A 24515-nucleotide genomic window follows, 5' to 3' on the forward strand; every position below is an offset into this window, starting at 1 on the left:
CTGATGCTGGGAGGGATTAGGGGCAGGAGGAGAAGGGGACGATAGAGGATGAGATGGCTGGATGGCATCACTGACTTGATGGACGTGAGTCTCAGTGAACTCCGGGAGTTGGTGATGGACAGGGAGGCCTGGTGTGCTGCGATTCATGAGGTCGCAAAGAGTCGGACACGACTGAGCGACTGATCGGATCTGAAGAGACCTGACGTCATCTTCCTGCGCTGCGTGGACACCTGCCGGTGGAGGAAGGAACGGCTCTTCGCTGCTTTTGTTGGGCTGCTCTTTCGGAGTAATGGCGCCGTCGCTATGGAAGGGGTTGGTGGGCATCGGCCTCTTTGCCCTAACCCACGCAGCCTTTTCTGCTGCGCAGCATCGTTCTTATATGCGATTAACAGAAAAGGAAGATGAATCACTGCCAATAGATACAGTTCTTCAGACACTTCTGGCCTTTGCAGTTACCTGTTATGGTATAGTTCATATTGCAGGGGAGTTTAAAGACATGGATGCCACTTCAGAACTAAAAAATAAGACATTTGACACACTAAGGAATCACCCATCATTTTATGTATTTAATCATCGTGGTCGAGTACTGTTCCGGCCTTCGGATACAACAAATTCTTCAAACCAAGATGTATTGTCCTCTAACACATCACTGAAGTTACGAAAACTTGAATCACTGCGTCGTTAAGATTTTTACAAATTATAATAACAGGACAGGACACAAAGCTGGAATATTGGAGTCTGGGATACAAAACACTCCCCCATCAGTATTTATATTGATCGCTCAGACCTAAATAAAAAAGGGTCTATGACCCTTATTTGTACACTGTTAATCAAGTCATTAATGCAATATAAGTTATCTGTGAAATGAGTCTTTGATCTTTCATAGAATTCTTTTTTCATTTAAAACAAATTCACAATTTTGTAAAAGTCACTGTTTTGAGCACACTTTGAAAAATGTTGATGGTTTTGTAATTATTTTCTTAGATTTCTTTTGCACTACAGTTTTTAGGATCCTTTTGGAAATAGTGTGACTAATGCATTTTGCAGCATGAATGGTACCAAATGGTCTTAAGTTCTTAACAACAAATGGATTTCTCTAAAGAGACCAGAATGGTGACTTATCAGTTTTTCTTATGCCCCCTAAAAAGTGGCTCTGCTTCAGCAGATACTTGCCAGTTTTTAATTTATCCACGACTTCTCACCCTACCCCACTCCCATATACCTCCTAACATCAGCTGTCTTGTTTCATCAGTTCTCTGGGGTTCAGTGTGCAGTGAGCAATTTTTGTGTCAGAAATCCCCTGTCATAACAAATAGATTTAACAAACTCAAAACTTATATAAAGCTACCTGTGTTCTCTTCATATATCTGTAAAAAGATGTCCCTGATTGATTATGTAGTGTAAGAATAGTTGAAGATAGACCAGAAAGACCATCCGTGAATTAATTATCCTGCCTATGTAGAAGAACAGCAATCACTGAAGAAAACTGATTAGTTGTTACTAGCCAGTTTAACTTATTCAAAGCCTCTGTTATTTTATTGCATACTAAACTAGTGAATTAGTTGGAGAAGGCAATAGCACCCCATTCCAGTACTCTTGCCTGGAAAATCCCATGGACGGAGGAGCCTAGTAGGCTGTAGTCCATGGGGTTGCTAAGAGTCAGACATGACTGAGCGACTTCACTCACTTTTCACTATGAGACTTGAGGAAACCTTTTTTTGCACTTAAATTATAAGCCAAGTTACAGACTGAAAATAAAATTCGGCTCGGCACCTAGCATCAATTCAGGGCCTAGTGAAGACCAAGCAGACTTTCACTGATTTTAATGTCCCTATTTCTATCCTTGATATATCCCCAACTCCTAATTCTCTATTGTTGGCATGGCATTGTCTTTGGCTCCAATCTTCTGTTCTCCAGTTCCCATCTGTCATAAGAAACTACAGATTTCTCCCTTGAAATATTTTCCAGTTTTATTCTTTTGTATTCTTACTACCATTTCCTAAGTTCAGGCTCATCTCATCTTCTCTTGTCTCCTCAGCCTTTAATGTATTCTATCTACAAATCCTGCAAGCCACTATTACATCAATTTACTCTCTACTAAAGAATCTACAATAGCTACTAAATACTTGCCTACTGGCAAGTATTGAACCTAAACTCCTCTGCCTAGGTGTTAAACACCAAAACACAATTTCCATCCTACTTGTTCAACATTCTTGGTGTTCAATATGAAATACCAACCACCAGTTTTGTCCCCCTCCATCTCCTAGTCCAAGTTACTTCCTGAACCTATCATTTTTTTTCCTTCATTGCTTACTTAAAACTTAAGGTTCAGCTCAAATTCTACCTCTACATGGAGATGCCTTAAAACTACTATATTCTGAACATCAAATGATTTCTTTTTTCTGAGTTGCAAAGAGTTTCTATCACATTCCCTGGTATTTAATTATATACAATCATTTAAGCCTCTCTGGGTTATCTCCCCAATTAGGTTACAAACTCTTTAAAAGTGAGGTCCCTTTCAAAAGGATAACATACTTTTCCTCTTTTCTTTTCTCTCATTTTTCCCTCTGTCTTAAGTCAGGGGTGGGCACACAATAAGAACTCACCAAATGTTCTTAAATACACCAATTTTAGTTTCTGTAGAACTTCTGTCTTCTTTGTGCCCTACTAAATTATAATGCTTTCCCTATCGTATTTTTTAAAAGTCCAAATTTTAAGCCATATAAAATCATTTCCTAGCTAAAGCAAATCAAACTATTTGTGACCTCTTATAAAGGGAATCAAGAAGTGAATTTAGTAAAACTGTTAATGTTAACTTTAAATCTTAATGTTAACTTATTTGTAGACCATTTCAGTGAAAAATGGGAATATTTGTGTTACACTGAAGAGATGAGTAAACAGAAAAGAAAAAGCTCTCAATCAGACATAACTAGAAGTTGCAGACTAAATCAGGGACTTCTTCACTTAAGTCTTCCTTTTTTGTGCTTTTATGTCTTTACTACTTAAGAAATAAGATTCTGCCCTCTTCTGGCTCCAAAAACACTTACAAAGAATTTTCAAAAGAGCTGAGAAGTCTTATTTACTAGGTATTTAAAAACAGTGGATGAACTCATTAGGTCTGATATAAAGGCACTTCAATTACACTTTTTTTTCCCTCAACAAGTTCATGGTACTATTTATACTTGTAATATGTTTGGTGATTTTTATTCTATTGGTAGAAATGCAGTTGGAAGAAGGAATTTTAAAAATCACTTTTTACCATTTATTTCTGTGGTGGATATTATCTAATTTATATTCAGAAAAGATGAATAAGATAATATTTCTGTTCCAATTTTGAGATATTTGGTCCTGAATTTCCCCAAGGTAAAAATGGAAATACTTTTGACACCTACTTAATAGAGCTTGGGAAAATTTATGAGATATTGTCTGAATGCTTCAAAGAACTCTGTTAGGCCACAGAATTCATAATACAAAAACAGAAGTACTTTAAATACTTGGATTAATCAAAAAGGGTGGGAAATGTCCAGCTTGATTCAAATTCAAGGTCACTGGTAAAGAAATGAGGAGAAGGCTGAGAGTGAGGAGATTATCTAGATATGTAAGAAGCAGAACTTTGCAATTAAATACATATGAGGTAAGAAGAGGAACCAAAAATAGCATGGCATTTGACAAGCTCCAGAAACATTTAGTGAATTCAGAAATGCTAGAAGAAATCAGTTAAGACCCTTTTTCAACTCAGTTTTTTAAACCACATTCTTATTCTTCTCTTCAAATTTTCTATATACACCCTTTTTGCCTCTTGAATAGTTCTATCAAGGACTAAATTTTATTTCTATGGTCCAACCATCCTCTCCTTTTTTAAAGCTTCAGTTTCTCCTTGCTGTTATAGCTTTCCTGACAGGTTTGTGAATTCCTTTAGTCCAAGAGTTACTCAGTTCTGCTGTTTTCAACCAATGACTCCAGTATAGGCTATAACTGAAAAAAAAAGCGATGAAATTCAAGTGACAGTGTCATGTGCATCAAATTCTTTGATGTGATATATTATTTGATATCAGAATACTACAGTTAAATGTTATTATACTGAATATGCAAATATCATTTACTGATCTTATAATTATTTATAATGATCATTAGGGTTAGTTAAGATTCCATAAACTAACACAGGTACCTTTTCCAAAGTGAGAAGATTTATTTCAGACTGTAGTCGAATTTCTGGTTTGCTGCTTTGCTGATCTTTGAACTGATGGAACTCTTTTTCTAAAGTCTTATACTTATTTTCAGCATCATTGAGCTGTATTAAAAAAAAGATTATAGCTGTTTTAAAACAGAGGTATGCAAAGTATAGTATTACAGAATTCGACAGTGTCATTTTTTCTTTAAGGCATGTTCATATTTAGAAAATTTAGAAAATACATAAAGAGGAAAATTAATTGCTCTAGTAATCTTAAAAATTCAGTAAGTCAACTGATTAACAATATACAAAAACTTTTTAGGAGTATGAAATTTCTTATAAAACCAGTATCTTGAGAACATTGTTGTTAAATTTTAGGTGACAAATAGAAAAGTAATATTATAAAAATACTAGAAATAATTTTTTAAAATGTGTCATGAATGATTGAACATTATAGGTATACCTGATTATTGATGAAACTAAGTTTAATTTTAATGCAGTGTTTATTGTTCTTATAATTTGATATCTATGAATTTCATAATTCCAATATGATTACAACTTAAAGATTTGGCTCAGTCCCTTCATATTTATAGGTAACAAAACTGAGGGTCAGAGAACTGGATTACTGAGGCAGTGCCATAGATCTAGTAAGTGGCAGACATACAAACAGAACTCAGATATTTTCATCTCCTAGAATGATCCTCTAATGAAAGCAGGCAATAATTCCTTAAAAAAAAAAAAAAAAAGACTGTCTTGACTAAATACTGTAATTTCCCTTAAAACAGTTTCAAAACTATCAAGAAAAAAAGATAAAAGTGTTCTTTCAAAATCTGGGATTTTTTTTTTTTTTTAAATCAAATGGAAGCAAGCACAGGGATTCCCTGGTGGCTCAGATGGTACAGAATCCATCTGCAATGCAGGAGACCCGGGTTTGATCTCTGGGTCAGGAAGATCCCCTGGAGAAGGAAATGGCAACCCACTCCAATACTCTTGTCTGGGAAATCCGACGGACAGAGGAACCTGGCGGGCTACAGTCGCTGGGGTCACAGAGAGTCGGACACGACTGAGTGACTAAACACTTTCCCTTCACTTTCAAGTACTATAAAGAAGCTTTCCAAAAACATACCAATATGACTAGTCATCATTAGATAAACCAATTATTTATTTCTCTAAAACTAAGACTTAACTAAATGTGAAATACTGAGAAAATTGGTAGCAAAAATGGGACTTAAATTACCAATAATAAATTCTTATTTTATGCAAGTAATTATCAATAATTCTAATCAGGATTTATCTAGCATCTTAAGGTAATAAGTATTCCATACGTGGAAGTTTTCCATATAACTGAAGTTACCTCTTTGAACATGCAAACTTTTAAATTTGAACAGAAACTTCTCTAAAGAATCTGTCACATTTTTGTTTAAAACAAAAGCTAATAAACTTAGTGTTTGGCATTTTTTGACAGGCACATTATCAATCTACTATGAGGCATACAGGGGTCTTTTTCCTTTGCTAAGTGGATCATAATTTACATTGGCTTTTTTCAGTTCTAATAAATGCTTTTACATATTTGAATGTATATACTTCATCACTGTGCACTGATAGTGTATCTGTCCCTTCTACCTGTCTTGTTAGAACTGTGTGTACAGCACATGTAACCTGGTTCAGAGTAAGAGCCTACAAGTTTTCTAATATATTTCTAATATATTTCTTATATATTAAAGAGGGGAAATGTTTACAGTCATGGACTTAGTATTTGGGCATCCCCAAAACTTCTGCTTTCTACCACAGTTCTTCCCGCAGGTTTTAGCTTATATTTTAGGAGTGCTCTGGAGAATTTTTCCAAAATACTAATTCTTCCCACAAAGATGTAAGCTAATTATACCTCAGGTAGGGTAGGGACAGGGTAGCAATGCCCATGTTTTGTTTTGGTTTTTTTCAAGAGCTCCCCTAGGGATTCTAACACATCTTAGAAGCATTTTTTTTTCTAGATGGCTCAATCTTCCTGATAAATGGTAAGCAATCCTGGAGAATCCCATCACAATTGCCCACTTTTACAACTTTATCTTTCATAAATCTACATGAGACTGCCATAACAACAATCGAATTTATCTTTATAACCACCTAAATAATATGGTCTTACTTGACCCTGAACTGCTATGGAAACTATTCTTCATGCCAGAATTTACTAAAGACTTCAGAGGCATTCATCATACATATCTAATCTACACTGAAATTTTTCAAGATAGATAAGCTTCATTTTTAACAGCTTGAGCCTTTTTTTTCCCCCCCAGCAAATATTTTTTAAGCCCATATTATGTGCTGAAGATTGGCCGCGCTCCAGGCATACAGATAGAAACCAAAATAGTTTTATTGAACTAACAATCTGACACTGATCAAATTATCACGCTAATGAAAATAAAAACAAACTGTTATAACATATCATAAAGAAACTGAGTAAGAGAAGAATACACCAGGAAAACATATAACAAAAACTTGACCTAGACTTGGACAGCAGGGGTCAGGGAAGATTTCTCTGGGAAAGTGATGCCTCAGCTGGAAACAGAGATTAGTATAGTTCACTGGGCCAAGAAAAGGCAGCATACACAAGATTCTAAAGGGTAAAGCATGCGTGGTGTGCCTGAGGACCTGAAGAGGACCGTACAGCAAAAGCAAGAGACAAGGTGAGACAGGGAGGCTGGGTGCAAACTATGCAAAGGTTGGTAGGGCAAGGTAGTAATTCTGATCTTTATTCTATGAGCATTAAGACAACCTCAAATGGTTTTAGAAGAGAGTGTCATGATTCCCAAACTTCAAAAATATCACTTAGGCTGCAACAGAAGAACAGGTTACAGGGGTCGCTCACTGAAGTAAAGAACACTTACAGCAAGGTCAAGTATGGATAGGAGGCCCGTGTTGAGTTTTAAATGCCTAAAACACCCAAGTAGAGATGTCTAAAAGGCGATGAGATAAGTGGGTCCAGGCTGCAAAGGAAAGGTCTGGGATACAAAAGTGCAAGTCCCAGAGATACAGACTGTCTCAAACTACAGGCATGAATAAGGTTGCTTAGCACCATATAAGTCTAGAGCTGGGAGGCAGTCCAACATTTAATGGCTAGATGAAGGAAAATAAGCCTGCAGAGAGCCTGAGGCATGGCCAGAAAGTAGAGAAAAACAAGGAGAGTGGCGCTCAGAGAAGAGAATATACAAAAACAAGGACAACAGTGTTGATGCTGGTGATAAGTGTGATTTAGATGAGAAATGAAAAACGCCCAGGGAACTTAACTGCTGAGCCACTGGTGGTTTCTGACAACTGCCTGGGGCAATGGGGATGGAAAGCTGAGGAGAAGTGGTGAGAGGTGAAAAATGGGAAGGAGCACAGACAATTCTCTCATGAAATTTGGTTCAGTCATATACGAAGAGGATGTCTGCTAAGAGATTTATCTGAAAAAAATTCTAATTTGAGATTTAACTTAAATATAACACAGACTCATGCAAATAATTATAAGAGATTATTCCAATATAGTCCTTAGCTTTGACTCAGGAAAAGAAGATTCAATTTACATTTGAATCTCAGTGCAATAAATACGATTAATAGTCCAAATTACTGAGAATTTTTATAACTCTTTAGTGAACCATTTCTATTATTTCTAGAATGCAAATAAATTCTCAGTTTAAAGAGGTAACACATATTTTAACCCTACTTGCTGCTGAAGTCGGTGTTTATCCTCTTCTAGTTGCTTCATCTTCAACCTTTCCAGTTCTACTTGGTGCACACAATCTTCCTTGGCCCTCCGGATAGAATCCTGGAGTTCTTGCAGGTTCCGTTCACGCTCTGATTTCAGCTCTCTTCTTTCTCGTTGAAGCTTAAAAAGGTACATCTTTTAGAGAGTGATTCACTACTAGTTGCATTATATTGCTCAATATTATCCTTATATATACGGTCAAGTGTTCAGAATACTTTACAAACTGATTTTCATATTTTCAGGTATTAGAGAGTTGATGTTTAGGTATATTAAAATTAAAGTTTTCAATCATTTACTACTAAAATACAAGGTATATCCCCAAATCCATATATGATGCATAAATTCAACTGAAAAGGGCTTAACTGTTTAAGATCCTGATCTAAATAACCTATTTTATTATACAAGCAAATATGCCCAAGTTTCTTTTCTTCTTTAGAAACTTATTTTTTTACCTAATCATATAGAAGATAACAGAGCCTTAGTATTAGAAACAAATACATATTATATTATATTTAGGTTTAACTATGTAAATCAATTTAGAAATCCCAGAAAATGTGTAAAGATAAGTTTAGAGTGATATACTGAGAAAATTTTAAGAAATATTTGGGTAAGGAATGGGCATATAAATTTCACGTGGAAGAAATTCTAATAATTTGAAGTGACCTTTATAGTAATGCAAAAAAGTATATCAGGTAAAATTCAATAAAACCTAACAAAAATACTAACGGCACAGTATTGGGTTGGTTAAAAAGTTCATTCAAATTTTTTACAAGACATTACAGGAAAACCCAAACAAGCTTTTTGGCCAATCAATACTAACATGTTTATCCTTTCTTGGGATATAATCTTTAATGGGCAAGAAAAAGGGATATTCCCTTCTTACTGAAATCCAAAGTATAATTCTAGGCCCCTGACGCTTTTCTATAGGTAGTGCAACTACCCATTCCTGCCACATCATTGCAAAGATAACCAAAAGTCTCTACTATTGCAGAAGTCAGCCAAAGCTGACTGAATAATAATTAACCATTTTAAACAATAGTTTTCTACCTATTCCTCACCTTCTAATATATAAAAATATGCTTTACCCAGTTGAATAGCAGTTTCCCCCATAATGCCTAAAAGATAATGTCCATGAAATATATTTTATACAAAGGAAAAACAAACGAATAGTATGAATTCATGAATATCTATTTAATAAATGGATTCTGTGAAATAAAGACTCATGATAGATGAATACAGTACCTCCGATTCTGCAATGGCAAGCTGCTGCTCTCGCTTCTCCAAGTCAATTAGGGTTTTTTGAAGTTTTCCTTCAAGAATAGTATATTCAGCCACCTAAAATATAATAAAAATTACTTTTATCTTTTCCCCAAATTCAAAACACAAATTCAAAAGTGTACACATTTTTGTGTGTACTGAACACAAAGGATCTGAGAATAGGAAAATCATGAATTATATGCACCAATTCAAAGCAGAAATTCATTCTACTATGCTTTAAGGAAAGAAGCTGACCTAGCTTCTGCTTGGGTATCTGCAGTAATTTTCAGTCTCCGGAGGAAGCCCTTCGCCCATGGGGTGCTAAGGTAGACTGCCAGTAAAATCTTGTGTTTAGTTAAAAAAAAAAACAAAAAAACAAACTAGCCCCTTAAAAATCTACATTGTTCAACAGTCCAATTTTCTTTTGAAGCCTTCTTATTCATTTATTTATATAGCTCTCTCCCTGGAACTAATATTGTTGATAGACCAACTAATCAGTTTCAAGTCAGTCCTCCTATTGTTCAGACCTGGTCTTTTATTACAGTTCAAATAACTGAGTTCTTAGTTGTTTCTAAAGTTAGAGTTGCTGCATGGGCCCGTACTTAGTATGCCAAATTCTACCCCAATGCCTGAAGTCCTGCTCCGCTCTGTCTTTAAAGATGTGAGTCCATGATGGGTGCTTGGTCTCCACAGGATCCTCTCTCATGGTTCAGTTCAGACTGATCATGTTTACTAGGACTTTCTGAACTAAATTTTCTGTCCTCCTTACCAGGTCCCAGGCTCCAACCTGGTTTTCTCTTTACTACTGCCAATAAAGCTCTGGTCTGATGCTCCTTAGAAGCCCACCCTTTAATCATGTTTCTCTCCCTTGGGAAGAAGAAAAAAAGCACCTTCACATATCTGACTCTAGCGATAGCCATCATATATCCTCCTAGTCTTTTTTTCTTCTCCAAGATAAACACAAGTTTCAACTATTATCCACATATTATTATTTCCACATCCTCTAGTATGTTGGACTTAATCTGGAGTCTATATTCTAAACTAAGTCCTTTCACAAATATGGCACCCACATGTGATCTCACTCTTTCAGAAACTAAAGAATGTGCACTCAGAGACCAGGTCAACACATGTCTATGAATTTCATCTAAAACTGCACTTGCTATCTGAGGATCCTAATCACACCATTTGTTATGTCAAAGAAAATCCCCAGGGTTTTTATTTATAAACCTGGAATAACTATATCCACTGTCCAAGTTAATGTTTTACTCTGATGACAGAATTTGACATCTGTCCTTGTTAAACTGTATTTTATTTAGCCCAACATACTCATCAACCAAGATCATTTATTTATTAATTCTGTTAACTCTACCACGGACTTTTGGTTTAGCTTTAAATCTTAGGCAAATCACTAACATAAATGTGTCAAATTCTGTGTGCCACTTTGCAAAAGCAAAAAGAGAGACACAGACCTAGAGAACAAATATATGGATACCAAGGGGGAAGGGGTTAGGAGGAGGTGGGAGATTGGGATTGACACATATATACTATTGATAGTATAAAACAGGTAACTAATGAGAACATACTGTAGAGCACAGAGAACTCTATAATGCACTGTGGTGATCAGAATGGGAAAGAAGTCCAAAAGGGAGGCAATATATGTAAAGTATGGCTGATTCATTGTGCTGTATAGTAGAAACTAACAATATTGTAAAGCAACGGTACTCCAATAAAAACTAATTTAAAACTATATAAAAAAATTCTGAGTGCCACATGTAAAAATGCCTTATAGGAAGACAGGTAAGAGTGTTCAAACCACGTGTATTTCCTCTGACAACCCAAATATCTGTGTTCCCAGAATTCTGCCTCAGGATGTCTTCTCCTCTCAAACTATGTGACTTCCTGGGGTGACCTTATCTACATACCATCACATATACAAACAAATCCTAAGTTTGTATCGCAAAGTCAAACCTCGCTCCACAGATATAGACCTCTAAATCCAAATACCTGCTGAACATGCCAACATTCCCCATAAATCTCAAATGCAAAACTATGCAAAACCCGAAATCATTATCCTTTTAATTTAAACAAACGTTCATTGTACACCTCACAGACAACAAGCAAAACAAAGTCATGTGGAACCTATACTATGAGGGAAAACAAACTATAATCAAAGAAGTGAAATCTTTAATGTAATAGTAGGGAAATGCTATGAAGGGAACAAACCAGAATGAGGGGATGGCTAGCGCCTGGTGGCAGGTGAAGAGGACACTATTTTGGATATAGTGATCAGATTACTCTGAGCAGAAACCAGAAAGTATCTCTAAAGAAAAGCAGCCTGTAGATCCTGAGGCAAGAGGTGGCTCAGCATGTCTGACGAAATACAAAGAGGTCAACATGGTTAGAACAGACTCTGTGAACTGAAGGCTGGCAGAAGATGAGGTCACAGAGGAAGCGAGGGGATGGGTCACATAAGGCCTTGTAGGTCTGGTAAGAACTCCTGAGTTTTATTCTAAATGTGATGAATTGGATGGATTTTAAGCAGAGGAGTACATAATCTGACTTCCTCTACTCTTGGCTGATATGAGTATTAAAAAACTACAGGGGCCAGGAAAAGAGGACAAGGTACCAAGTTAAGAAGTAAACGCAGTAATCTGGAAAAGAGATGATGGTTGCTTAAACTCGCAAAGTAGAATGAGAACTTTACAACAGTGTATGTCCATATCCGCACTTCCACACTGTGTTAGCATCAACTATTTTGCTTCTACATACGTTACAAACATCAACAATGAAAAACTCAATCACATTAGAAAAATGGCTCAAAGATTAAATTGTGTTTAAAACTAAATGTGCTATATCATCTGAAGATAAACTGTGATAAATAAAAATGTATTGGCTTTCCTGGTGGCTCAAAGAATACACCTGCCAAGACAGGATACATGGGTTCGATCCCTGGGCTGGGAACATCTCCTGGAGAAGGAAATGGCAACCCCCTCCAGCATTCTTGCCTGGGTAATCCCATGGACAGAGGAGCCTGGCAGGCTACAGCCCATGGGGTCACAAAAGCATCAGACATGACGGAGCAACTAAACAACAAAGATATGTACTATAAGCTCTAGAGCAATCACTAAAAAAATACAACAAAAGAGATGTTACTAATAAAGCAACTGTAAAAATGGAATCATTAAAAATCCAACGAATTGCAAAAGAAAACAGGAGAAGAGCAAAAAAGGAACAAGAAATGTGTGCAACAAATTGAAAACTGAGAGCAAGATAGTAGAATTAAACCCAAGCATATCAATAACTAAATTAAATGTAAATGGCTAAAAGTCAGAGAAGAGACCTGAAACAACTTTAAAGAATTTTCTAATCCACATACTGGGCAGTGTCTTGGTCCTAGTGTAGCAAACTCCCCTGCCACAGTTTGTCTTCTCCCATTTATAGACATTCACAAACCACTAATATAAGAGTATTTTTAGAGACTTAAATTTGGCATATCTGAGACAGGCCTAATTTTCAAGGTTGTTTTACTCAGTAACTTGAGTATGAATAGATAAATATTAAATTTTGGCTTTCTGGAATAAGATCAGATGGTCTTATGTTATCATTTTTAAAGATGTGGTTTATTTCATGATTCAGTCTTTTAAAACAGCTTAAAAGTTTGGCATACTTTTCATTAACTAATAGATTATAATGTACTATTTATATACACTTAAATGTTTCATTTTCTTTTTAAATACAGAGATAGGCTCTTTCTCTAGAGTGTTCACTTTTTTTGGTTTTGAATATATTAGCTTTATTTTATTAATTTTTATTGATATATAGTTGCTTCACAATGTCTGTGCTGTAGAGCAAAGTGAATCAGCTATACATACACATATATACCCTCTTCTTTGGATTTCCTTCCCATTTAGGTCACCACAGAGCACTGTATAGAGTTCTCTGTACAGTAGGTTTTTTATATTTATTCACTTTTTGAACAGGCAACATATTTACAGGGTTCAAAATCTAAGAAGTACAAAACACTTTATAGTGAAAACTCTTCTTTCTACCCCTGACCCATTCATTCACTTTATCCAGGCCAATATATAACCACTATACTTCGTTATTCATTCCAGAGATTTGTGTGTCTATGAAACATACTATCATTAATACTCTTTCTTTCCTCCTCCAGTTTTTATACAGTCATTACCTTTTTCTTTACTAGTGACTCTCTCTCTCGGTCCCTTTTCTTCCATTCCTCAGCAAGAGCTTGCATATGAGCCAGTTCTTTCTGCTTTAGCTGCCAAAGGAAGAAAAAAGAAAGAAAAAGAAAGTTAAGAAAAACATTTCAAATAAATAAATATTTCAAATAACAGTTGTTCTCAGTTAAATAATACTGACCATTGATATTTCTTTCAGACATTCTGTTCTATTTAAAACACAACAGAGGATGCCTGATGTGAGTTATACCCATGTGAGGGTAATTCAGGACAGTATCAAGCTAACAGGAAGTTGTTTTGTACCTCTCTTATTTAACAACAGATGAGTCCAGCTTCCAGGAGGGTATGCTAAATCAGATCCTGCAATTACAGGAAACCTTGAAGTCCTTAAATTCTGACTTGGAGAAAGTTTAGAAGACTCCTTCTGAATGGCTTTTGCAAAGTGGTCACATTTTGAGTATTTTTTGATAGTTCATCTTTTAAAATATTTATACTTACTTATTTGGCTCTGCCAGGTCTTAGTTGCAGCACGTGGGATCTTTTTAGTTGAGGCATGTGAACTCTTAAAATGTGACATGTGGTAATCTAGCTCCCTGACCAGGGATTGAACCTGGGCCCTCTGCATTGGGAGCGGGAAGTCTTAGCCACCTGACCAACAAGGAAGTCCCTTGAATATTTTTTAATTGTTAGTTTTTTTTTTTTTTTAAAGAGTAAGGCAATTCTTGAATTCAAAGGGACTAAATAAGGTACCCATGGAGAAGAGAGAAAAGCCTACCTTGCAGAAGGAAAGATACACTAAACTGGACAAAAATACTCTTAAAATAACATTTAAAAGGTAACCTGATTTTCAAAAATGTCTTCTTGCATCTCTTTCCACATTTCTAGCTCAAGAGCTGCTTTGTATTCTAAGGTTTCACGAGGCTCTGTCTGGATTTCTGAAGGACAGGGTGCTGGAGGAACAGAAGATGGCTTTTGTTGTACAGCAGATAAACCCTACGATATGAATTTTAAAAAACAGCATATTGAAACAAACACACATACATACACACATTAGGTCCATTTTAAAGAATAATTTCATAACATTCAATGACACATACCTGAGATGAATCAGAGACAAAAATCTCACGCATTTTCACTAGTCCGTAATCCTCTAAAGTCACTGTGTAAGAAAGATCTACTATCCTGTTATTTGACCTACAAATGAAATCAGAAATATTTAAAACCTCATGGAAACACTTTTATGTTTCCTTTTACTTCCCCAACACTAGAGCACTGAGTGGGCAACATGCCTTGCTCCTGACACTTGTTGCTCAAAGTGCAGCAGCTTCTATAGACTTCAAGACCCTCTATATATGTCATTTTATTTGGAAACAAACACAGTATTAAGTACATACCTATGTTCACTACAAAATTACCTATAACAGTAGTAGGTTATTTGAAAAACTTCAAAAGTATAAAAGAGAAATTTAAAATCTCACTCCCCACAAAGAGTGCTAAAATTTCATTTTCTTGTCTCTTTTTTAGATTATGTAGATATGCAAGTACTCATGCATATTAAAATTCATAGTTTTGTCCATTTTTCCATTTATACAGGAATATTTTCTCCAGTGTAATGACAAACACTAATTCAAAAATGTAACTTTTAAAGCCTGTAAAACATACTAATGAATTTATGTAGTAAAATTTTAAACACATAACAATTCCCCTCCTCAGTTATATACAGATTATTCTGAACTTTTTTTTCTGCTTTTCTTAGACTGTACATACTCGTTCATAAATCTTTTGCTGGATATGAGCACTGCTTCAGGATTAAATCCTGGAAGTAGGATAATAATATGTTTATCATAATGAATACCTCTCTGTATCACAGAACTGCATGGGGCATTAAATAAAAGACAAAATGTTAAAGGAAAATAAAATTTTGGCAACAAAAATATGCGGCTTTGTTTAAATCAAAACTTTAAGGATTAGATTCACACAGTTAGAACTCTTAATTAATCAACTTTTACATTTCTTTCTTCTCATCTCAGATTTTAGAAGAAATGAGTAAAGTAAAATGAAGCAGTATCATCTCTGAAGTTTTCACTTAAGTAAACCTCTTGAAACTTGTCTACACAGCAGGTCAATAAATATTCAAAGCAATCATCATTAAAATAACTTCCAACAAGTAATGATTGTTTTCATTATATTCTACTTGACCTAACAGAAAAGAATGCTAAGTTTTAAAAGAATTTTCAATTAACCAGAACAACTGATTTTCTAAAAAAAAAATTGTTCCAGATCTCCAAGTAAATAAGAAACTTTACTAAACCCTTCAGTCTCTGGAAGTGGCATGGAGAAGGAAGAGTGAGGGAAGAAATTCCAATAATACTTAAGACATCTCAGCTTTTCACCGGGCCTGCTTTTCTTCCACATTCTTACTGCACTTTAAAAATAAAGGCAGGTGATATATAAAGAGATAACTGTTGAATGATTTCATTTAAAATATATGAACTCCAGTTTTTCACTGTGGTAGTGAATTTCAGAGCAAAAAAACAAAAATCAGTTTTTTAAGTCAAACATCTGTAAAATTCGCCAACTATATTTAAGGCAAAAGTTTACATATTTTTCAAGTAGAAAAATTCAAAATAATGTAAAAATACATTATAAATTTGACTTGAATTACTTAATTTAAAAAAAAGCCTGATCCTGAACTTAAAATTATGAGTCTAAAGAGAGGGGAGAGAAATACACACTCAACACTCTTAGGTATTATGGTACCAGATTCACTCTGTGAGGGTATACTAGGTATCAGAAAGCTAACGAGCAAACTAGGATATAGCCCCCATGGGTCAAAGAAAAAAGATATGAAAAAATGACATTAAAGAATAAGATTATAACTAGCTAAAGAGAATAAAAAGCAAAGACTAAATACAGGAAGTGCATTACCCTTGTGTTGCAACAATAGGCACACTTTCACTGAAAGTTTGTCGCCAACACTGTTCACCATTAGAACCTAAAAAGCGAGTTTTTTCTGAAGACAAGATGTTAGAAAGCTGGATTCTGGCGATTCCCAGAAGTAAATCTTTACTCATTTTATCCTTGTGCCATAATTCAACCAGCAATGGAATCCTAAGGAAAAGAGAAACGTGTTCATACTTATCAACTGTGAACTAAGGCTTTTCTGGACTAAAACTTTTGAAGTCCTTTAATGTAGTCAAGCATGTTTTTGTTACCTGGAATGTAAAGGCTCGATTCCACAACTAAATAGAAAATATTATTACATTTTTGTTTTTTTACACCTCTTGCTATGCAATAAAGAAAACCCTTCAAACACTATTCCCGCAAATGGTCACATAATGTTTATTTTTTCTCTTTTAAAATTCTTTTTGAATTGTGATACTCTGAGAAAGTAAAAAAATATTTCAAAGATTTCATTTTTCTTCACAAATCCATTTCAGATAGCTGGATCAACATCTCTATTTTATACAGATGAAAAAAAAACAGAAAAATAATGCATTACAGTCATTAAATGAATCAATAAGAATTAAACAGTCTGTATTTATCTTCACATTGTATTAGGAAAAAGCAAGATTACTTTTCAAAGAGCCTTCATTATTGTTTTAATAAAGTTCTAATATCCCAACTCAGGCAAACAAGATATGAAAATCTGAAAAGAGCCTTCATAAACACATACTGATAAAACCTTACAGTGGAAGCACAAGTGTCACAGCTGTTAAGTTTGTTTCTAGATTCTCAAATGCATAAGCTGCTGTGGATTTAGCTATGTAAAGGAATTCCTCTTGTCAATAAGATACAAATTTTCGAGAGCTGATTTGAAAAAATACTATCATACATACCACGTACACATTACCTTAGGAAGGTATCCTGGAGCTGATGAGGCAAAGTTGCAAAATCGAATGCACAGTAAGACTGGGGAAGAAAAACCTCCATGTTTTTCCGAACTTCTACAGGAGGATTAGTCATAATAGGAGCTGCACTTCCAAAGAAAGGATATGAGTACCTAGAATTTAAGAAAAACAAAAATCCTAAAGCAGTGTACAGATGAGACTTATAACCTATGAAAAAGAGAGTATAATATGAATATTACGAGCATATAAATTTTAATAGATAAATGATACAAATACATTACGGTTTTACTATCACCAACTTTAAAATTATATAAATATTTTCAGTATTAACATAAAAAAAATCACAGAAATTACAGGGAAAAAATGCATTATTTGTCCAGCACTGGCTTCCAAAGGTGCTTTACAAGTCATCTTTAAATGATGCTCTGGGGAAGAAGAAGAATACTGTAATTTGAAGGCAATACACTGAGTAAGGAAGAAAGAGTCACTTTGATAAATTCCCAATAAGACAAAGATTTAGAAGTGAAAATGACTCCCTTAAACAAAAACAGTGCTGGTACCTTTGAGGTGTATAAATGTAGCAAATTAGCCTGCTGTACACATTACAGACAGAGGATGAGATGGCTGGATGGCATCACTGACTCGACGGACGTGAGTCTGAGTGAACTGCGGGAGTTGGTGAAGGACAGGGAGGCCTGGCGTGCTGTGATTCATGGGTCGCAAAGAGTCGGACACGACTGAACTGAACTGAACTGACCACATTAAATTCACACAATGTTATATGTCAAAAATATTCTTATGAAGAAATAATAAAACTAAAATGTGGGGAAAAAAATTCCGCACTGTTTTTATCATTTTCATCTTTGCACTCCAAGGAACAGCTTTTATGACATAGTATACTATCAAGAAACACTTGCTAAGTTTAATTTCTAAACTTATTTTCCTTTATATAATAATGTCCTGATTTTTTTATGAGCTAAAAAAACCCTTGCTATGCTATGCTAAGTCACTTCAGTCGTGTCTGACTCTGTGCGACCCCATGGATGGCAGCCCACCAGGCTCCCCCGAAAAAAACCCTTAGTCAACTCCTAAAGGATGCATTCATAGTATTTTGTCTCTGAACTGAGAATATACTACAAAAGAATCAAAGAGTGGCATAACATTATTTCTTTCAACATAAGTCACACCAGATTAAACAGAAGAATGACCGGCCTATACAACTTATTTTGTATTTAAAGTCAAATATAAAGATTTTGTAATGCTCACTTAAATTTCATCTTATAATTTGTTGTTTATTGACAAAACTAGGATTTAAACTCTACTAGTGAAAACTACTTTTTCTATTAATACAAGAAGAATCCTGTGCATACATTCAACTCCTAAACAATTACATAAACTGAATTTCGGTCATCTCACAGAGTTCATCCTCTAGAAATTTAACCCCCTACTACAGATGTAGTGATTAAAAAAAAAAAGGGAAACACATTAAACTTTTTTCTAATATAAGTGTTATCTCACAAATTCCATTAGGTAATTGGACACAACAATTTCATATCAATGCAGAGCATGATAACATAAAATCTATCAAATGTAAAATGCCCAACATTTTTTTTTAAAGCCTTAAAATGAATCAAAGAGAAGTAGTAGTCCTTATGATCAAGTACTTTCTACAGAGTATTAAGTGGATTCTAACTATGTCCTTGGGGCAGAATACTCTTTCTACTTTTCTTTGTCAAGTGTCTGGCCGCCCTCATATATTAACATATCTCTGAATCTGTCTTCTTCACTAGGCTGAGCTCTTTGTCTGTATGCCCCCTGCCCTAATACTGGGCAAACTGCTGGCTTACTGTAGTCACTTAATGATTAAACAAATGGCCCTGTGGCAATCAGGAAACACAAAAACTAATATGTGCTTTCTAAGTGAGCTTGTTCAAGACTTTCCCTCAAAACATCTGTTCATTTTATTTTCTGGCTGTACCACAAGCATGTGGGATCTTAGCACCCTGACCAGGGACTGAACCCATGCCCCTGCAGTGGAAGTGCACAGTCTTAACCACTGCATCACCAGGGAAATCCTTCATCCAATTTTAGATCATCCCTGTACTTCTGGCCAACATCAGCTCTAAGACCAGTTTCTCCAGTAGCAGCAAAAGAGAAAAAGGAACAGTTTTATATTATATAAACCCTGTTAGAAAAGCTATGTCTATAAGAGAAAACTCTTTCTGGGCTTTCAATTTTTAAATAAAAACAGTCTTTCAGCCATGATTCTCAGACTTTAACATGAAGTAAAAGGCAGAGCTTAAGCTGTGAGTCTAGACTTCCATTCTACGACTTCACTGTCACATTCAGTGCTGGGTCCCTTTGATTCTGTCCTTTATTCACACCAAAGCTCAGAGGACTTTGGAAACAATTTGATAAACAATCAAAAGAACTGTAAAATTAGATACAACAGGAGTGGACTTAAGGCTTCCTGGGTGACTCAGTAGTAAAGAATCCACCTGCCAATGATGGAGACCGGGGTTTGATCCCTGGATAGAAAGATCTGAAGAAGGAAATGGCAACCCACTCGAGTATTCTTGCCTGGAGAAGTCCATGGACAGAGTAGCCTGGAGGGCTACAGTCCACAGGATCACAAAGAGTTGGACACAACTGAGCATACACACACCCACGGAGTTGACTTAGGCATCTGAAAGGCAGATGTGCCTCAAACAACAGCAGGAAGCAACAAAAAGCTGATGAAGTTCTTGGGAATGGTAATCCAAGACAACAGAAAAATTTTCTAATTTTTTGCATGTTAGTCACATAAAGACCAAAAATTTTATTATAAATCCTAATGCTTGCTCCAAAGTAATTTATAAGAACCTAAAGATTCCAAACTAAAACACACAATATTACATTTAATATATTTATCAGCTGAAAAGTCTATGAAAATGTAATATTAAAAATAAGCCACTGCATAAAGCCATTTAACAGACTGAATTTCAATTCTCTAAACAGTGTGGACACATTCCACTTCCAGTTCATTAGATATGGTTTTTAGATTCATACGCATAAAAGGTAGATATCAGTAATATAACCTTCCATTATAATGCAATTTTATAGAAAAATCAGATACTATACATCCAAGTATTTTGAACTGTGGCAACTTTTCCAGAAATAAGACATTTTAAGTTCAAGAGTCAATATATTCTGAAACAGAGCATTAACAAATACTGTAAAATGCCTATAATTACTATATCAGAATAGGCAAGATTACTACCCTTCATACCATCAATGCCACCCTCCATTATCTTCAAAGTCATTAGGATACAACAGGTTTAATCCTTCTAGTCCACTGATTTAACAAATGTTATAATTTCTTTGGTGACATTGTCTGCAACACCCCAAATACAGAAAAGGCATTTCTTCTCAGAAAACAACACTCTGAAACCAAATCATACCTTAGTATACAGTTGATTGGAAAGCCAACCTCCAAATCATGGATACTCCTCAAGTCTATTGAAAAGCAAAAATGATGTGATGTTGCAGGAACAGCAATCTTCTGTCCTGAGGCTGTTTCTGAAGCAACAGATGTTGTCACTGGCTTGGCCAGTAATGCAGGTACAGAAGAACTGATAGCTAAGGTGAACGTAAAAATTAAAAAAAAAAAATCCATTTGTAAACAATTTCTCTTAAGTTACTCAGATAACTTAAAGATATAATCTCAAAGACTCAACTATTTGATTAAATAAACATATGAACTGAAGCATAAACTTCCAAGTGATTTGTCCAAAATTATGTAGGCTTTAATTCCCATCATAGAACTGTGGGGGGGGGGGGGAACCTTACTCTCATTCTCAAGATGTAGTACAAAACTTAAAAAGCATATAGTACTGATGCAGCAGTGTCTGACAGTAGCCTGGTGCTAACTTATTTTTAAGAAGCAGATGCATATAACTTAGTATTGCAAAGATTGTATTTGAGACTTACTGCACGTATACATCAGTATTTTACAGTAATTATGTAAATAATTACATCTGGTTTTTTTAAAAAGTAGCTTGGTTATCTTAGACACATATGACATAGTCTAACAAAATAAAACTTGACAAAGGCAAGTATCAATGATAACACTTGTATGTGGAATCCACAGAGAGTGGTACAAATGGTCTTATCTAACAGAAAATACAGTCACGGACGTAAAAAACAAACTTACGGTCACCAGGGGTTAAAGCAGGGGGAGGGATAAATTGGGATACGGGGCTGACATACACACACTACTCTACACAAAACAGGTGACTAATAAGGACCTACTGTATAGCACAGGGAACTCAATACTCTGTAATGGCCTTGGGAAAAGAATCTCAGAAAGAGCAGATATATGTATAGTTGATTCACTGTGCTGTACACCTGACACTAAAACAACATTGTAAATCAACTATACTCTAATAAAAATATTTTTAATTGAAAAGACAGAGCTATCTATTCCAATCCTATTATATATCACAGGTGTTTAGTGAATGGCTCAAGTCCTATAGCTACTTATGGAAACACCTATAACTTGCACCCAAACTTCTAATTCCTAATCCACCACTGCTCTTACAATTTATACTACTAAATTTAACTACAGATTCTTATGTAACAGATAAAAAAAATTGTGTAAGACAGATAAATATGTATTCTCAAACTGTCTCAACTTTAGGATCAAAAATGATTAAGTTTACTGTAAGAGGCAGTTAGTATCTCTTTTCTCTAAAATTCTAATGAATTTGAGACAATGAATTTGAGATTGCTAAAAATCTACTTCAAAGAACTATATTCTTTAATTTCCTTTGAATAAGATACTATTTCTAGTATGAAAGTCAATGAAAAATTCTCTGTTAACAAATTCTATTATGAAGTTAAGTAAGTTGCAATTACTTCAAACTGATTTTTTATTTAAACATCACCACACATTACCAGCTCTTTAAAAAAACTTATAGTTTTTAGCACCCATGAAAACTCTCACAGTCATGTATCAGACCAGAAAATCTATACCTAAAAGATCTATGAAAAGAACATCTTACCCTTTGGATTGAGTTTTGTGTCCTTATCATACAGTAAGCTTTCCACTTCACTTTCTGTGGCATCATCTTTTGTTGGAGGTGACTGGTTGTAGGGTGGAACAGGGGACTCGCTTGGTGACTGTGGCCCAGTATGTGTGTTCTCCTTTATGGGGGTTAAAACTCTCTTCTTTGAATGGTGTGGCTCATGTTCATTCTGGGTCTTTAATTCAATTAAAGACTAAAAACAATTTTTAAATAAAGTATAATTTGCAAAGAACTTTCCTTCATAATTAAGCAAAAAATGTGATGTTGTTTTTCTAAAAAAAATTAGCTTCCTTTCCCAGTTTGGATATTCCTAGTCTATTTTTCTTCATAATTTGCATATTTTCTTATAGCATCTAGGACCAGAAAAAGGGAGATGAACAGGAAGGAAATATGATATCCAGAGCTCAGTATCAAAATGCATCCTAATGCCTAAGAAGGGATATTCAATAAAAGAAGTCAGGCATAGATGTCCCCGAGAATGGTTATTCCTACCAAAGCAATGCAAAGGAGGGCCACATTACTAGAAAACAAAAACGAAAACCCAGAAGTCTAGTATGATTTTCTTTCTTTGCTCCACTATCCTCCAAAAATACATGCATATGTGTCCTTTTTTTTTTTCCCCATATGTGTCTTTTTAAACTCTTACTTTAGTTCACAGTCTGCATAAAAATCAGTTCTTTAAAAGAACAGGACACTAAAGTTGACCCAAGGGCTATATGTAATCAAAAAACATCTACATTCAAATAAATGTTTCTATTGCCTGGAAACAGCATGAGGACTGTGAAGCACTAATGAACCGAGAACCTTAGCTAAGGTTGAGTCAACTAAAAAAGATTTATTAATGCAGATCCCCAAAAACCAGGTCTACAAACAGTCTCTTGTACCAGAGTCCCATAGTCATTGACTGTGAGTTGGGGTGTGGGAAATGGTTTCCACTATGTGAGAAAACTGGACTGAAAGACTCTGGGCGGAGTCACTTATGAACCATGGCAGAAGCCACAGCACTTTTCAGAAGGGTCTTTTTAAAGAAGGGGTTATCATATAATGAAGACCACTAATTAAGAGCGATAAATACTCTCTTATGTGAGATAATGCACCTGAAATTAGACTTTTGTAACTAATCATGACTGACATATCAGAGAAGCTGGAGGAGGGGAAGGCGCGTTGCTACTTGCCTGGGCGTCCATGCCCTCTCTCTGCAGAGCCACAGACACTCCCACAGTGGGGGCCAGCTCCACAGGAATAGGTGCAAGCTTTTGTTTGGCTCGGTTTGGAGGGTCAAGGGTAAAAGCACCCTCAACTGTGACTGGGCGATGGTTGATTTCTGTACTACCCTTTTTCAGTAGTCCTGTTAAGGGTATTTCTGTACTTCCAAGTGACTGATCTCCACAGCAGAGATGGATCTAATATGAAAGGTAAAGTCAAAACCAGGATTTACACTTTCTCCTTTATCCTAAACACACAAACTTAACAACAAAGTTATAAAATGATTCAGAGAAGGAAAACAGAATGCAGGTTATCTTACTGACTGCCAGTGACTAAGATTCTCACACCTGATTGCTAAAACTGTTGATAAAGCACAGTTACCCAGAACTCAATAATAGTTATTAATTCTTTTCACTTTTCCTTTCAGTATTGTACACTCTATGTGTTACTTTTTAAAAAATTTATTTTTTAATTGAAGGATAATTGCTTTACAGAATTTTGTTGTTTTCAGTCAAACTTCAACATGAATCATCCATAGGCATTATGTGTTACTTCTTGTTCTCTTTTCTGTCTCTTTGGTGAGCTATGGTTACTTCAGTATTTTACTATACTATCTTATTGTACTATGCAAATTGTATAATGAGTACACGAATTTAAACAGAAAAATACATCCACTATTCTTTTCTCTTTTCATTATAACATTAATTTAAGCACAGTTCTTAAAAAATAAGTGAGTGGATCCAGCCCTGTTTGAACTAAAGAACTTCAAATAATTGTTTTATTTGAAAACAATATCATAAAACACTATGAATCTTTCTTTTTTCTTGCTTTTCAAACTCTATATATAAAACAGTGCTTAACAGTAAAAGATAAAAGAGAATACCACTGAGATGGAATGTACTGTGAATCACTGCTAGCTAATAAAAAAACTTGGACATTACCACCTTTGGAAACTACCAAAAAAAAAAAAAACAGCTGATCCAGGTATGTGTTACATAACTATTTTTTCCCCTTACAACA

At 35.2% G+C, this 24515-nt stretch overlaps 2 protein-coding genes across 4 annotated transcripts in view; one reads left to right on the forward strand and one right to left on the reverse strand.

The window, feature by feature from the left end:
* CEP120 (centrosomal protein 120kDa) overlaps window positions 1–24515 on the reverse strand; it is an 83466-nt gene that overhangs the window by 15952 nt on the left and 42999 nt on the right. For all 3 annotated transcript variants that reach the window (XM_010846296.1, XM_010846297.1, XM_010846298.1), the window contains 11 exons: window positions 23465–23692; window positions 22266–22482; window positions 20664–20841; window positions 17226–17375; window positions 16301–16483; window positions 14470–14566; window positions 14213–14365; window positions 13363–13452; window positions 9159–9251; window positions 7875–8036; window positions 4169–4291 (listed from right to left, as the gene is read on the reverse strand). In XM_010846296.1, coding sequence (XP_010844598.1) covers window positions 4169–4291; window positions 7875–8036; window positions 9159–9251; window positions 13363–13452; window positions 14213–14365; window positions 14470–14566; window positions 16301–16483; window positions 17226–17375; window positions 20664–20841; window positions 22266–22482; window positions 23465–23692 — 1674 coding nt within the window. The remainder of the gene's footprint in view (window positions 1–4168; window positions 4292–7874; window positions 8037–9158; window positions 9252–13362; window positions 13453–14212; window positions 14366–14469; window positions 14567–16300; window positions 16484–17225; window positions 17376–20663; window positions 20842–22265; window positions 22483–23464; window positions 23693–24515) is intronic.
* On the forward strand, window positions 112–4154 carry MMGT1 (membrane magnesium transporter 1). Its single transcript, XM_010846295.1, has one exon. It carries the CDS (start codon window positions 290–292, stop codon window positions 683–685), a length of 396 nt encoding a protein of 131 aa, XP_010844597.1. The 5' UTR covers window positions 112–289; the 3' UTR covers window positions 686–4154.

Source organism: Bison bison, unplaced genomic scaffold, assembly GCF_000754665.1.
Source record: "Bison bison bison isolate TAMUID 2011002044 unplaced genomic scaffold, Bison_UMD1.0 scf7180017864235, whole genome shotgun sequence".
In the NCBI taxonomy this organism is placed as follows: domain Eukaryota; kingdom Metazoa; phylum Chordata; class Mammalia; order Artiodactyla; family Bovidae; genus Bison; species Bison bison.

What these genes read in the sequence shown, in the direction of transcription:
- MMGT1 (XM_010846295.1), top strand. Translation starts at nt 290, where the DNA reads ATGGCGCCGTCGCTATGGAAGGGGTTGGTGGGCATCGGCCTCTTTGCC.